Source organism: Peromyscus eremicus, chromosome 6 (genome assembly GCF_949786415.1).
Source record: "Peromyscus eremicus chromosome 6, PerEre_H2_v1, whole genome shotgun sequence".
Classification (NCBI taxonomy): Eukaryota; Metazoa; Chordata; class Mammalia; order Rodentia; family Cricetidae; genus Peromyscus; species Peromyscus eremicus.
Genome location: NC_081421.1, coordinates 16671089 through 16686074, shown reverse-complemented (window position 1 = coordinate 16686074; position 14986 = coordinate 16671089). Strand labels below are relative to the sequence as shown.

The 14986-nt window shown below is 41.1% G+C and overlaps 2 protein-coding genes across 4 annotated transcripts; one reads left to right on the top strand and one right to left on the bottom strand.

Annotated features, from left to right (window-relative positions):
- Nucleotides 1–576: 576 nt before the first annotated feature.
- Bbs12 (Bardet-Biedl syndrome 12) lies at nt 577–10977 on the bottom strand. Of its 2 annotated transcripts, XM_059265253.1 has the most exons (3): nt 10807–10977; nt 8510–8618; nt 577–1933 (listed from the first exon to the last, which is right to left on the bottom strand). In XM_059265253.1, exons 2-3 carry the CDS (start codon nt 8529–8531, stop codon nt 810–812), a joined length of 1146 nt encoding a protein of 381 aa, XP_059121236.1. In that variant the 5' UTR covers nt 8532–8618; nt 10807–10977; the 3' UTR covers nt 577–809. The 2 variants fall into 2 exon arrangements, with proteins under 2 accessions (XP_059121236.1, XP_059121235.1); XM_059265252.1 differs by lacking the exon at nt 10807–10977 and having other exon boundaries at nt 577–2940; nt 8510–8614.
- A 229-nt stretch (nt 10978–11206) lies between these two features.
- LOC131912955 (centrin-4) lies at nt 11207–14778 on the top strand. Of its 2 annotated transcripts, none has more exons than XM_059265255.1 (5): nt 11207–11322; nt 12518–12664; nt 13028–13156; nt 13961–14098; nt 14259–14778. In XM_059265255.1, the coding sequence occupies exons 1-5, from the start codon at nt 11320–11322 to the stop codon at nt 14346–14348; spliced, it is 507 nt and encodes a 168-aa protein (XP_059121238.1). In that variant the 5' UTR covers nt 11207–11319; the 3' UTR covers nt 14349–14778. The 2 variants fall into 2 exon arrangements, with proteins under 2 accessions (XP_059121238.1, XP_059121237.1); XM_059265254.1 differs by having other exon boundaries at nt 13028–13258.
- The last annotated feature ends 208 nt before the right edge of the window (nt 14779–14986 follow it).

The following is a 14986-nucleotide window of genomic DNA, read 5'->3' as shown; positions in this document are numbered from 1 at the left end:
GCCATCATGGGCTCCAACCCTCTGAACCCATAAATCCAAATTAAACTCTTCTATAAGTTGCCTTGGTCACAGTCTTATTACACCAATAGAAAAGTAACTGAGAGAACATCTCTATACTTATAGATGCAGAGAATAGAAGACTTGACCAATCTTTATCTAGTTCATGTATGGTTTGACTTAAGCAATGTTGAAGGATGTAATCACTCCTGTTTGACAAATAAGTGGGTTTGTTTCTGCTTAAGCAGTAAACATCACAAGTTTAGTGTTCGTCTTACACGAGAACACCCACTGTTTCAGGTCTTGCCATTGGTCCTCTGTGCTGCTCTTGTGGGACAGAGAGGCCAAGGAATTATCAAAATCTACACAACAATCTGAATGCAGATTCTGCTGTAGAGCAAAAGCTCTCTGCCTCTGATCCAGGTGTATCCTATAGCATCTGTGATGCAATAACAGGCTAATTTGTGAGCCTATAAATAGGGCAAAATTCAGAACTACAGTTACTGATAGACATCAACTATTTCATTCTTGGCAACCGCTAGTAATGTAGACACTACAATCTGAATATAAAAAGTTATTAGGGCTAGAGAAATGGCTATAAGGTTAAGAGTGCTTGCTGCATTTGCATAGTTGGGTTCCCAGCATCCATGCTGGGCAGCTTATAAACCCATTAATTACAGCTCCAGGGCATGTGGTGCCCTCTTCTGGCCTCCTTGGGTGTGTGTGCATGCACATACATACACACACACACACACACACCCCTTAAAATTTATTAATATGATACAGCTTATTTCCCAAAGATTTGGCTAACCCTACAAAAATAAAACTCCATCCTGTAAATTTATCTGTGTGTGTGCAAGTCCAGTAATGATTTCACTGTCAGTCTGAAGCACTAAGAGCACTAAATCCAATGCTCGGCGCCATGCTTCAGTCTTTGGTGTAACAGTATCATAAACTCTGGGAACTAGCTCCAGGTTATCTGAAACACCTGAATGAAAAACTCCACCACTTAGTTGACTATATTTACTCAAGATGTAAGATGAAGGAGAGCCAGAGTTGGTGGCATTTTGCACATGATGTTGAATGAACGTGCTGGCTTCCACTGATGATGGGTGAGTGGCAGTGTTAGACATGACAGCTGACAGGTATTCATGCCACCCACTTGCCAAGCACTTCAACACAGTAGGTCTGTAGACTGACAGAGATGAGGCCATCCAAGAGGAAGAATCAGGAAGCCATCCTGAACAAGCATGATTTTCTTTACTTATAGATTGCTCGGCAAGAATTTGAAGATGGCTAAGACATAAAAATTCAACAGCACCACCTCCAAGGAAGACCTTCTCCTCTTTTAGGGCATGATATAAACGATGTACACAGGACCAGAACCTGTCTTCCTTGGTTTCCATCTGAGCACTTACTGGGCAGGTGAGTACTGCTGTAACCAAATTAAGTCCTTCTGTTTTTAACAAGATTGCCATTCTGTTGTTCCTGTTTGTATCATGAGGACTCGTCCAGAAGGTCACAGAGACCCCACTGCCCACACAGTCTTCATTCACTTGTGTAACATAGGCTACAGGCACTGCTCTTGTAGCCTCTGCAAACGCTTGCAACACATGGCCACTCACTGACCCCATTACCAGTCGCTTACTGTGCATGCATTTTTCAGTCAGATGTTCAGATACACTTCCTTGTGCCAGGACGAGGTTCACATCGAACTGGACTAACACCTGCAACACACTCTTTGTCCACAGTTCTTCTGCACTGTCTCCTGGAAGCTTCCCACTATCTAACATGCTCTTCATATTTCCAGACTTATTAAATCCCAGGTGGCGGTAACTCTGTGTGAGGTCACCCTCGATGAGAATCACTCGGAAAGGCTGATCCTGCAATTCCTTTATCAGAGCACTACTAGACGTGGGTACAACAGTGATATATCCTGAACAAACACAAGAAGAAGTTTCAGGTAAGCCGGGGAGGCAGCAAGTGAGGAGTCTTGAAAGATCAAACACAAATGGTGCCACCGAGTTGGCTTGCTGCAGACACACACTCTGCCACTGCAGCCTCACAGCTGCCTCTGCCAAGGCCATGCTGCTGCGGTCTCCATGGCTCAAGCCAACTGCTAACTCCACCAAATCATTACAGCTCCAAGTTTTGGGAGTCAATCCACATTGTTCCAGAAATCCATCAGGTCTGCTTATCCAGGGGCTATGATCTGTCCTATTAAAATGCCTACTGTGAGTTAATGCTGACTTTCTACAGAAAGAGTCTGTATACCCGCTGTGTTGCAGAGCTCGTGGTGTGTTTTTTTCCATTTCAACCTTAGCCTGAGTTTTGAAGAGTTTGGGTGATTGTGCATGTCTCCCAGAAAGACTGTAAGCGGACAATAACTGAGATGTAGCATCTTTGAAATCATGCTTTTCCTGTAACAACCCAGGATCTGAAGGCACCTGGAGAAAAGGACACAAGCTGACATCAACTGTTTCACGCTCATAAACTGCACTTGTGTTGTCCATGTGGTCAAATACATTGTATATGGGTACTTGAAGGGAAACTACTGCTTCAATGCAAGAGTTCAAGCCTTCGGACATTACTGACACTATTGCTGGAGTGGGAACACCCACATGGAGACATTCTTCAACAGCGCTGCTCCATGCACCAACAAGAAACAAAAGAGTGCTGGTTCCAATTCTGTATGTGCCATTCTGTGCTTGAACTGCTTCGTTGAGAAGCTGCCCAGCTGCACAGGTTAAATCCAGACCTTCGAGAAGCCTGACTGTTGAGCTGATTAACACACTTTCACGACACTCTGCATCTGTAATAAACTTGGAGGCTTTTACTGGGCCCAGGAAACTTCTTCCTGTTTGTGCAAATGATGAAAGATGTTGAAGTCCCACATGCCTTCTTTTGTTTATGACTCTGTAAGCCATCACCACGAATAATTATCTGCAAATAAACAAACACGTGAAACTTTACTGAGTGATTGATAATGATTAAGTGCTACATAAAGTGAAGAAAACACAGCTCACACTTTTGGATATAGTTTCAACTAATGTGATCAGTGTGATGATGCAGAAGAGTAACATAAGGGCGTGGGGGACAGGGTGGTATAGAGAGGGTTGACCACTCCATATGGCAGAGGAAATGGAGAGGAGCACAAGGCAACAAGCAAGGTTTCCAGAAGGCAATCTGCAGAATGACTTGAAACATATTTGTGAGGTGACTTTTTGAGACAGGGTCTTTCCAAATAGCTCAGGATGGTCTTAAATCTGTGATTACTGTCTCCATCTCCAGAGTGCTAGAATTACAGGTGTGTTCCATCATGTCATCTGCAGGGTAAAGTGTGCAAGCTGAGCCAGCAAGCTGAAGGGGGTGGTAGTGAATGTACAAATATGTTAAAAAGAAAGGAAGGAAGGAAGGGAGAAAAGAAGGAAGGAAAGAAGGGGAGAAAAGGAAGAAAGAGAGAAAAGGAAGAGAGAGAAAAGGAAAAAAGCACTGTGTACTAGGAGCTATACAAGAAGCCTGGTATTGCAGGAACATAGCATACATGGCAAGGAGCCGAAGACCTAAGGCTCCAGTGCAGGAGGAGTTGGACTATGAGGACATTTCATGCTATGCCAAAAAACTTAAGCTTTATCCTATAATGGGAACCACTTGTTAAGATTAAAAAATCACTTGATGTAGTGTTTGAAAGTTTGTACTTCTGAGTCTCGAGGCCTGGGCTTGAACTTTGCCCTACTGCTAATCAGGTTGGTAGCCCTTCAGTTTAGACATCTGGAAAATGAGACTAATCACAGAAGCTACTTCACAGCTACTCTGAGGAGTACAGTGTTCAGGAAAGTCCTAGCATACAGTTTTATGTGTGTTCAGATATATTACCATTCTGATAAGTTTGGACTGGCTAGCTAAGTACCAGACTGAAAGCAGAGTAGCCACTTAATCTTCTAAGAAACATGAAGCCAGACAATGGGGAGACAGATTGGGTAATGATTACATGATGAAGGAAAAAGGGTGCTATTTAAAGAGAGATCCAAGGGCAATTGAAATTATTCAAGCTAAGACTTTAGAAGTCACATCCAAAATGAATACCACCATGAGAAAGACTATTCAACTAAAAAGCTTTTAAACAATGGTACTTTCTTCTTCTTTTTGTTTTTATTTATTGAGACCAGGTTTCTCTGTGTAGCCCTGGTTGTCTTGGAACTCACTCTGAAGACCAGGATGGCCTTGAATTCACAGAGATCTGCCTGCCTCTGCCTCCTGAGTGCTGGGATTGAAGCTAGGATTAAAGGTGTGTGCCACCACGTGGCTAACAACGGTACTTTCTAACTGAAAAACCATCTATACTAAAACTACTGCCATGGGAGGTGTGAACTCCACTAGGTGAGGGACTGAAGATAAGTGATACTATACGAATTTATGATTCTATGAATAGTTTTAATCAGAATCTTGTTCTAATACAGACCATAACTCTGGTAAATTTGTTTCTGAACTAGCTACATTCATCTGTGAAAGTACAATTCCTCCAGAATAGCGTCTTACAGGCTTTCAAGGACTAACTAAGGTAACTAAGGCAGGCCCAGCAAAAATTAAGGCACTACATGAACTCAGTTTCAAGTCCTTTTTTTCAATGAAATTTTCAATCTTATATAATAAACACTTACAATACACCTACACATATTCCTTGCTAACATCAAAACATAATATTAAAATATACTCTAGGACTTAACAAATTTGAATGATCATTAGATTCATGTCTTACATCTATCTGGTCTTACTTTTTCTCTTTCACCTCATTCTCCTGTTATCACCATCTCCCTACTAAACTCTTGACTCTATTTATGAACGGTTTCAATCACTCCATCTAGCACATCTTCAAATCCTCTGCCTCTCTCTGATTCCATCTTACTTACCTTGTAAAGCTACTAATCTTGATAAAAGTGATTTTAATTTAAAGGATACAATTTAGATTTAGTGCATTCACAAGGTTATCTAAATACCACCTCTACCTTGCTCGAAAAGATTTAACAGCCACAAAAGAAAACCTGGAAGCTACTAAGCAGTTACTCTGTTTCCTTCTGTAATTGATAATTGCTAATTTGCTTTCAGTCTGTTTTGACCTATTCTTGGTATTTCATATGAATGGAATCATGAAATAAGTGACCTTTCTGCATTTTATTTAGTTTATTTTGGGGGTTCTTCCACATTTATTAATGAACAATAATTCACTGCTTTTCATAGTGGAATAATATTCCTTGGTAGGTACCAGGCTTTATATATCTATTTATCCATTGCTAGACGTTTGGACTGTTTCCACCTTTTAGCTACTGTGCTTATGTGTTTGTTTGTGCTGCTGTGAACATTTCTGTACAAGTATATTTTTTAATCTGCTTCCAAATCTTTTAGCTATAAATCTAGACATAAAATTCCTGGGCCATATGGTAATTCTATGTTTAGCTTAGGGAACTGCCCAGATGTTTTCCCAAACAGCAGAGCATTGCCAGTAGCAATGAACAAAGGTTTTGATTTCTCCACATTCTTACTGCATTAGTTTTCCAGGGCTGCTACTCAAAATTACAACTGTCAGGAGGCTAAAACAATACACATTCAGACTCTGGAGATGATGCTGCTGCAGGGCAGTGCTTCCTCTCAGGACTCTAGGGAACGATCCTTTTTTTTTTTTTTCCACTCCCTCTTCCAACTCCTAGTTACTCCTGACATTCTTTGGCTTTTAGTTACATAACTTTAGTCTTTGCCTGTTTCAATTGTCCTGTTTGTTAATTACAACATCAACTTACGGCCTACCCTAATCCAGTATGACTTCATCTTAACTAATTGCATCTACAAAGACTACTTTCAAATAAAATCACATTCTGGATGGATATAAAGTGTGTGTGTGTGTGTGTGTGTGTGTGTGTGTGTGTGTGTGTGTGTGTGTATTTGCACTATTCAGTCACTAGTACATTCAACAACTTTGTTTTGCTTTTGCAAAATTATCAATACCCTAGCAGATGTGAAAAGATAGCTCACCATGGTTTTGACTTCCATTTTTCTAATTACTAATGATATTAAACATCTTTTCATGGGCCTACTGGACATTTGTATACCTTCTTTGGAGAAATGCCCATTGAAGTTTTCTGCCTATTTTAAGGGTGGGTTATTAAAGGTTTGTGTTGTTGAGTTGTAAGAATTCTTTACACACGTCAGATACTAAATCCTTATGAAACAACAGCCAATCTCACACTCATGGATCCAACCAACTGCTGATAAGACAATATTTGAAAAACACAAAAACAAACTCTACATCTGTTTTGAACTTGTAACATATATTCTATCATCATTCCTTAATCAACGTATTATAACTATTAACCCAGCATTTGCATTTTCTTAGTTTATTATTATATTAATTTTAAGAATACTATATACCTAAGTATGTGTGTAGGCTAGATTTAAATACTCCACCATTTTATGTAAAGCACTTATGTATGTGTGGACTGTAGTTTCCATAGTGGAGTCTTAAACCATTCTCCTAAGGACACGGAGGGAGCTACCCTATTTGATTGCAAGTACAACCTATTGTTCTATAGGAAGTCTTTTCTGTTTTGATAATACAGTTTGACTCATAAAAATTTTTAGTTTTGGTAAAATTCAACATTTATTTGGTGATGCTGTTGCTCATGCTCTTGGTGGCATATGAAGAATCCACTGCCAAATCCAAGGTTATACATATTTAACCCAGTGTTTTCTTCAGAATTCTATATATTATTTAGTTTACTGATTGATTTGAGACTAACTTGTGATATGATGTGGGGCGGAGGTCCTTCTGCATGTGGATATCCAGTTGTCTCGGTACCTCCTGTTAAATGAACTATTCTTTCTCCCGTATGTTCTTAGTACCTTTATAAAAAATGAACTTGCTATACATACATGTGTTTCTTTCTTTCTGGACTGTCAATGAAATTGTATTGGAGGATATAATCATTTTATGCTAATACCATATTGTTGCAAAAACTATAACTTTCTATTAAGTTCTGAAGCCAGGAAATTTTAAATATTGTTCTTTTCTTTACATTTATATTTATAGTTTGCCATAAGCTGATTTTTGGAGATAGTGATCTGTGGTGATATTGTGTTCCCCAAAATATTGTGTACCCTAATAAATTTATCTGGGGTCAGAGAACAGACAGCCACTAGATACAGAGGCTAGAAAATGGTGACACTCACGCCTTTAATCCTAGCATTCCAGAGGCAGAAATCCCTCTGGATCTCTGTGAGTTCAAGGCCACACTGGAAACAGCCAGGCATGGTGACACACGCCTTTAATCCCAGGGAGTGATGGTAGAAGGCAGAAAGATATACAAGGCATGAGGACCAGGAACTAGAAGCATTTGGCCTGGTTAAGCATTTGACTGGTTAAGCTTTCAGGCTTCTAGCAGCACAGTTCAGCTGAGACCCATTCTGGATGAGGACTCAGAGGCTTCCAGTCTGAGGAAACAAGATCAGCTGAGGAATTGGCCAGGTGAGGTTAGTTGTGGCTTGTTCTGCATCGGATCTACCAACTTTCACCCCAATAACTGGCCCCAGGTTTGATTTTATTAATAAGAACTTTTAAGATTCATGCTACAGTGATCTATTTCTCCCTTCATGAATATCTAGTCAATGGAGAAATATTTTTGAAAGGACAAATTTAAAAGTTTGGCTATTTATCACCTCTAGCAAAATTTGAGAGTTTACCTTGTATGAGATGCTTGATGCATATTACAAATGAAATCACAACAAAATATAAGGTTGATACTAAAATAATTAACCTATTTGTGGAAACTGAAGCATAATTGAGTGACAGGTACAACATCTCCTAACTAGTAAGTAAAAGGGTAAAACCCTGTGGAACCACTGCCCAAGTTTACACTGTTAATTACCGTATCAACTACGTTTTGCTTCATTTCCACCCAACTTATTCTTTCTTCTTTATCTTCACTTCTCTCTTTCAACCCTCTGCCTTCTTCTAAGCTCTTCTGAGACCCTTGACTTGCAGATGTCCATGTCTTTTACGGGGGTGGGGGTTGTGATAAGAGTTCTGCTATGGTCTCCTTTCCAGTTCATGATTAAACTAAAAGACACCACTCTGAGTGGAAAAGAACCTCGAACAACAGAAAAAACCCATAGATATCTCAAATTCAGTCTGTATTGAATTATATTACAAAAGGTTTTTCCCAGACAAAAGATGGATTTCAACCATCTATAAGGAAAAAGTCATATATAACAGATATCAAAATTAATACTCAAAAGAGATCTTTTAGCATTTGAAGAATCTATTTCAAGTTTGAGTAATAACTGAAAAATTGTTTTAGCATCCCTAACTTTGGAAGAATTCCTAAATGGTTTTGAAGAGGTTGAAAGAGACTAATCATTAATACAAACTCAAAATAAGAATGCCTCATTTTCTAAGAGGTTGGGTATAAAAAAGACAGTAAAGAGGATGGAAAAATGGATAATTTCAGAAGTGATTAAATACCTCTGGTAACTGTTCTTGGCATTATCGTTCTGTGGTGCCTAGCAATGATGCCTTCCACAAACAGGTCAATGTCATTACTTGTCAGAATAATGTTTCTTTAACTTTCAATCTGTAATTGGAAGGCAGAGTCAGATCATTTAACTGGGAGGTTGACATAGAAGTTTTCTTTACAAAGACTGTAACTCATCTTGGCTAAATATTCAGGTTAGAACACTCAGACATGCTTTTTAGGGGTTATATTTTATTTCTTGATGGGTATACCTAGAATTTTCATCATCAGAACCAAGTTCATTCACCTCCAGTCTCCACCTAACACCATAATCTCACCGCAACACTCCACTGTGTAGAAGCCTCTCAGGAAAGTCTTCACTCCTTTGTCTGGCAGAGAAAGTTCACACCCTTTCACTTCTATGCTCAGAATCTTAATCTCCCTAACTCACTCCAAGTAAAGGCCTCATAGAGCACTAAAATCCATGCTTCTTCCTTTCTGACTTGTCTATTCTGCTCAGGCCTCCTTTGTGCTTTTAGAATATGCAAGGCATGCTCCCTACCTCAGTATTTCTACGTGCCCCTCTTCCTGGAATGCTCTTCCTTAGGAAATCTACGGCCTTAACTATCTTTAAACACTTCCCCAAATTTCCTTTTCAGGGAAGCCTACCCTGGTCAACCTATTACAAACCACAAATCTTTTTTCCTGCCATATGCTAAACACTGTTTATCTGTTCCACTTTCTTTTTATTCTCTGGAACTTGGCAGAATGAGCATAGTACATTTATTCTGTACAGGCCATCATTTTCTGTTGAACAATTTTCCAGATGACAATTCTAGCTAGCCCAAGGATCTAGACCACTGCCTGACCCTTGAGCACAGGCATTCGACAGATAGTTGCTAAGTGCCACCTTACCCAAAATTTGAGCAAACATTAAAGGAGCAAAGAGATGTTACTGTTAGTATTCCTCTTTCAAGTACCTTTGGACCCTTAGTTGGGGCCCTTAAATTGCTTTTAAAGGGGGTTCCTCCTTCAAATGATAATTAGAATTGTCTCTGAAAAAAAAAAAAAAACAAACCCAGAAACATAACTAAATGATTAACTGCCCCAAATCAACATTTACTTTTTCCTAAGTTTCTTTTAAACTCACCAGTGGCTGCCATGGTATATGATATGTAGAGTGCACTGGATAAATTCAGTAGTTTAATAATGTGTGTGGCTTTACTATCTTGCTAATTATAATTAAAGTTTTATGTACAGAATAGGAGTAGTCACTTTTCAAGACTGCAGTATCCTAACCAAGTCTAGAAATTGGAATCTGAACTTATTGATAGAATTCCTGGCCACTCTCTCAGCTACATGACTACACATGCACTGTCCAGTAGCCAAACAAGAGGCTTTGTCATCCCAGGGCCTTATGTCCTATGTAATCCGTGTGCTGTGTGGTCATGTAATTTGCTCAGCGTGATCATGTAATCTATGAGCATGCCTGACGTAGCTATGTAAGCCCATGTGTGCACGTTGCACGTTGCAGGGAAATCCATAAAAAGCGGGTCACAGACCTCTCCCTCCTCTCCCTGCACCATCATTTCCCATAGGCCTAAGCACCCCCTTCCTGTCTCCTTCCCCTAATAAACTCTTATAGTGGGTTTTGTTGTGCCTTGTGTGGCTTTTCTCGAATGGTAAACAGTCCCGCTTAATGGATAACACAGCACCGCATAATAACTAACACTTACCATTATTTTTTTTTAAAACTGGGCATAGTGGCAGGTGGATCTCTTTGAGTTTAAGGCCAGACTGTTCTACATAGTGAGTTCCATACATATGGAGACACAGTCTCAAAAGATAATAATAATAATAATAATAATAATAATAATAATAATAAAATTTAAATCTAGAATATCCAAAATCCTAAATCATAGTGATGCAAAACTGGTTTAACTGTAGCAGTCATATATATGTATATATTATGTGTATATATGTGTGTAAATTTACACACATGTATATGACTTATATTCGTTTCTGTGCTTCAGAAATCTCTTTAAAATTAGTGTTAAATAAGACTTTGAAAACTGGCCAACTTTCCAGACAAGATACGTGGCCAGAAAAACAATAGATTATAGGTGAATGACTTAGCACTACTTCATTCCCAAAACATTTTGTGCATTATTTGAATTCCCACTGGAAAACCTTAAGACAGGAAAAACGGCTTCTAATGTAAGGATAAACTTAGCTGTTCCCCAGGAGCCTAAGATTAAGGACTACAACGTGTGTCTGCGAGGTGAGGCGGCGGCTTTGGGAAACGTGCCTTGCTCTGCTCAGCACACAGGGAAGCGACTGCTCTGCAGCCCTCCTGCCGAGGAGGAAGCCTGGCTCAAGCCACCCTCGGTCCACGCGAGGACATCCCGGCCAGCACCCCGCCCCCACCCGCCCGTCGGCGAGCGCGTGCCCTCGAGCAGCTCTGAGGTGGAAAGGCCGCAGGACGGTTGGTCCAGTGCGCGGAACCCGCGAGACACTGCTCCGGTCCCCACCCTCCCTGCCCTTCCGGCCCACGGTGCCCACGACCCTCCTCACCGCGCGCCCCTCCACACAACGCGGAATCCCAGGCAGGACAGCGCGCAGGCAGAGCACTCTTTTCTTCCCATTGGGAGCAATGGCCGTCAATCACGGAAGCTGGTAGGCGGGCTTGCGCTCCGAGCGCGGCCTTAGCAACGGCCGGCTCCCAGCGCGGCCTTAGCAACGGCCCGCCTCGTGCGCCAGCCAGGAGGGGGAGGGCCGCTATTGTGCTACGCAGGCTCGGGCGGGGGAGCAGTTTGGGGACATGGTGAGTGCTATGGGACCCGAGTGTGGCTGCCAATTTACTGACTTTCATGCCAGGATCCTTGAATACCCTTAGTGACTAAGCCAGGGGACAGCGGGCCACCGACAGCCAGAGGGCCATCAACTCACCGCAGACGGGAAGGGACCACTGACTGAGCCACTGAGGGTCAGGGGGCCACCGACTCAGTCACTGAAGAGGGCTATCTAATTAGCCACTTAAGATAAGGGGGGGCACCTACTTAACAACTGAGGGTCATCAACTCAGCCGCTGACAGGGAGCAGGGCATCTATTTAACCACTGATAATTAGAGGGCCAGCAACTCTTTCACTGAAGGGAAGGGGCCACTGACTCAGTCCTGATGGTCAGGGGTCCACCAACTCAGGCCACTCACAGCTAAGGGACCACTGACTTCTTGTTGAGAAAATGCAGACTCAGATGGCTGCCCTAGGATCTAGGACGACCACAGCCAATAACTAATATAAAGCAGGCCACTTAGATCCCCAGTCACCTCCAGGGCTTCCTCACATCCACCTGCAGAGAGAAGAATCTGTAGTGGTTCTGTGACCAGGCTGGGTGACAGAGAGAAGCGAACAGCAGAAAGGACCTTCATCTTCCACGCATTAAGCCAAACGTTCTCATCTAGATCTGTAGAGTAGCTGTTCACCAGAACCGTGCTTTTTCACTTTGTGCTCCTGTAGTATAGGACACTTGCTAGTGGAGAGTGGGAGAGGATAATTGTGTTCTAGGAAGCATTCACCACCCCCACCCCCATGTACTGTGATACGTATATGAAAAGCACACATTCCTTAAGTTAATACTTTCCTGATAAACCAGGACTAACTGCATTCTGATACAACACCACACAGTTCTATGCTGTCTTCCTTCGCTGCTTCTTTCTTCAAAGGTGCTAGTTTTATAAGGAAAATCTAAAAGAAAAAAAGAACACCACACTTTCAATCAAGAGATTAATAACCATACTCGGGAGGCTGAGTCAAGAGGACTGGGAGTTCCAGGCCAGTCTGGGCTCCATAAGGAGACCCTGTCTCAAAAGACAAAACAAACAAACAAAAAAAGATATTAGTAACCAAAAGTATTAACAAGGGGTTGGGGAACGAGCTCATTCTATAGAAGGAAATGGGATAGTTGAATATGTGCACTCTAGTTATATAGTTTTCATCTACATGTATACTTACTGCAGGCATCCGGCCATCGAACAACTTTAGACCAATGGAAGAAAAAAGCAGCGAAACTTGAATTGAGTGATGCCCAAAAACAAGAAATAAAAGAGGCCTTCGACTTATTCGATGTTGACAGTTCTGGAACCATAGACGTGAAAGAATTGAAGGTTCTGAAATTATTTCTAAGACATTTGAAAAACCACACGTGTGTGTGTGTGTGGGGGAGGGCTTGGGGGGATAGAACCCAGGGCTCTAACTCTAGGCTTGTCCACAGCCCGTAACCGTAGTCTTCTGAAAGGTATGTATGTATACCTGCCCTGAGTCAACAATACAATATCTTTTAACATTTTAGTTGTGTCCTTGGTTGATGGGTAAGTCAAGACCCAGAATTATCAAGGTTATGGACTCTGTCACAGTAGGATCAGCTGTATGCTCTGATTGTGTTAGAGAACAAAGAAGCTATTAATTAGTAATTTAAAAGTTCAAGGTGAGATCATGGCATACTAAAATATATCCCCTTCCTGTTGCAGATTGCAATGCGGGCCTTAGGGTTTGAGCCAAAGAAAGAAGAAATCAGACAAATGATAGCGGAAATCGACAAAGAAGGAAATGGCACCATTTGTTTTGAAGACTTTTTTGCCGTTATGAGTGTGAAAATGGTACAGTTACTCTACTTGTCAAAGAAATGCCTTCAGAGCCTGTACATGGCTGGGGCTGGAGCATTGGGATTTCTTGGAGGAACTGGAACTAGTTCTTTAAGGGTGGGTTGGATAGAATAGCACAGCAAGAACAGATGTTTTCGGAGTGGTAAAGATTGTAGAGAAGGGTTCCATTGGAGGATTATTAAGGCAACTCCATGTAGTTAAAAGGGAGGTTTATTTTGGGGGATAACTTACAACAAGTAAAGGGGTAGGTTACAGGATCCGGGAGAGGTGAGGTGCAGTCCAGCTGGGTTCTCTGGAGAACTCCACTCAGTCTACCATCCAGCATCCAGGATCACCAGGAACAAAAAGAAGCCTGCACCTGCGGATCTCGGGTCTTAAGGGCTCCCATCTTGGCCTCGCCTCAGGGGCAGGTCATAGGTAGGCGTGACAATTGCCGAAAGCCTCACTGGGGGTAGTACTTCTAGGTCAAAGCTGGAACAGCTACCCACTACAGGGTTCTGTCAGGACATACTGACATCTGGCAAGATGGAAGGAGCACACACACCACGCCGTGGACCTGGCAATCACTGAGTGTCTCCTTTTGCCACTGTTCCTGAGAATACCCCTGGCTCTTGGAGCTTGCTGTCTTACGTGCCTCAAGGGCAGGTGTATGTTGAAATAATTGTTACAAGGGCAATAGACTGAGAACTCAGCCTCCTGGTACAAATGTGCATGTACAGCTCTAGAATTAATAGACCTACTAAGTCCAGCTTGATGGAACAAATAAAAAATTAACCAATGACATTTCATTTTCTGAAGAGTGAAAAGGATGAGAAAGAAGAAATACTGAAGGCTTTTAAATTATTTGACGACGATGCTACTGGCAGCATATCACTAAATAACATCAAGAGGGTTGCCAAGGAACTAGGGGAAAACTTAACAGAAGATGAATTGCAGGTAAATATTGTTTATTTTATAATTACAATGTGTGGATAATTTTATATGGCTTATATAACTTAGTTATATCTACACAGTAAAAGCAAAAAATTCCTGTTGAGTTTCCATTATTATACATTTTTAATAGTTTCAGTCTATCATGTTACATTTTGTGTTCCAGGAAATGCTCGATGAAGCAGATCGCGATGGGGATGGAGAGATTAACGAGGAGGAGTTTTTGAGGATGATGAGGAGGACCAGTCTTTATTAGCTCTGCTTCTTGCCTTCTAGGAAGTTTTGACAGCGTGCCTGTTAAGCAGTTCAATAATGTGATACTTTGGCTCATTCATTTCCATTTTTAGTTTATATGCTCAGCTTAGTCTCTTGGTGTCTAATCTATGCAAGAACATCATTAATTCTGTAGTAGCAACAATAAAAAATGCATGACTTATTTGAACCTTGAACCCCCAAACAGTATTTTTACATGCTATTTTTAAAGCTCTAGGTTCCAAAGACATTCAAAATTTATTTTTCAGTTAATAAACTTGGCTCCCACATCCAAATGAAATTGTTTATAAAAAAAATCTGAAAATAATATTTTTCCATTATATCTTTTTGTATGACTTTAAAAACACCAACAAACTTGTTTTGTTAATCATTTCTTCAAATATGTAAAGTATTAATAAAATTGATTGATGTAATTACTGGTAGTTACTGCTGTGTTTTGAAGGAGGCAACTTGGTAATGGATTCTTTAAGAGATGAGGCCATTAGAGTTCCTCCTTTATTAATGAGGTTAAGACCCTTTTAAAGAGTCTTCAAGGCTTATGAGGGGACTCAGCAGGTCAGGCACTTGTCACCATGCCTGACAACCTGAGTTTGGCCCCATGTGATGGAAGGTGAGAACTGG

Excerpts from the sequence above, each read along its gene's own strand:
- LOC131912955 (XM_059265254.1), top strand. Across the intron at positions 13,259-13,960 it reads CTGGAACTAGTTCTTTAAGG|AGTGAAAAGGATGAGAAAGA; the intron begins GTGGGTTGGATA and ends CATTTTCTGAAG. Across the intron at positions 14,099-14,258 it reads TAACAGAAGATGAATTGCAG|GAAATGCTCGATGAAGCAGA; the intron begins GTAAATATTGTT and ends TTTGTGTTCCAG.
- Bbs12 (XM_059265252.1), bottom strand. The coding sequence starts at position 2,924 with ATGGCTTACAGAGTCATAAACAAAAGAAGGCATGTGGGACTTCAACAT.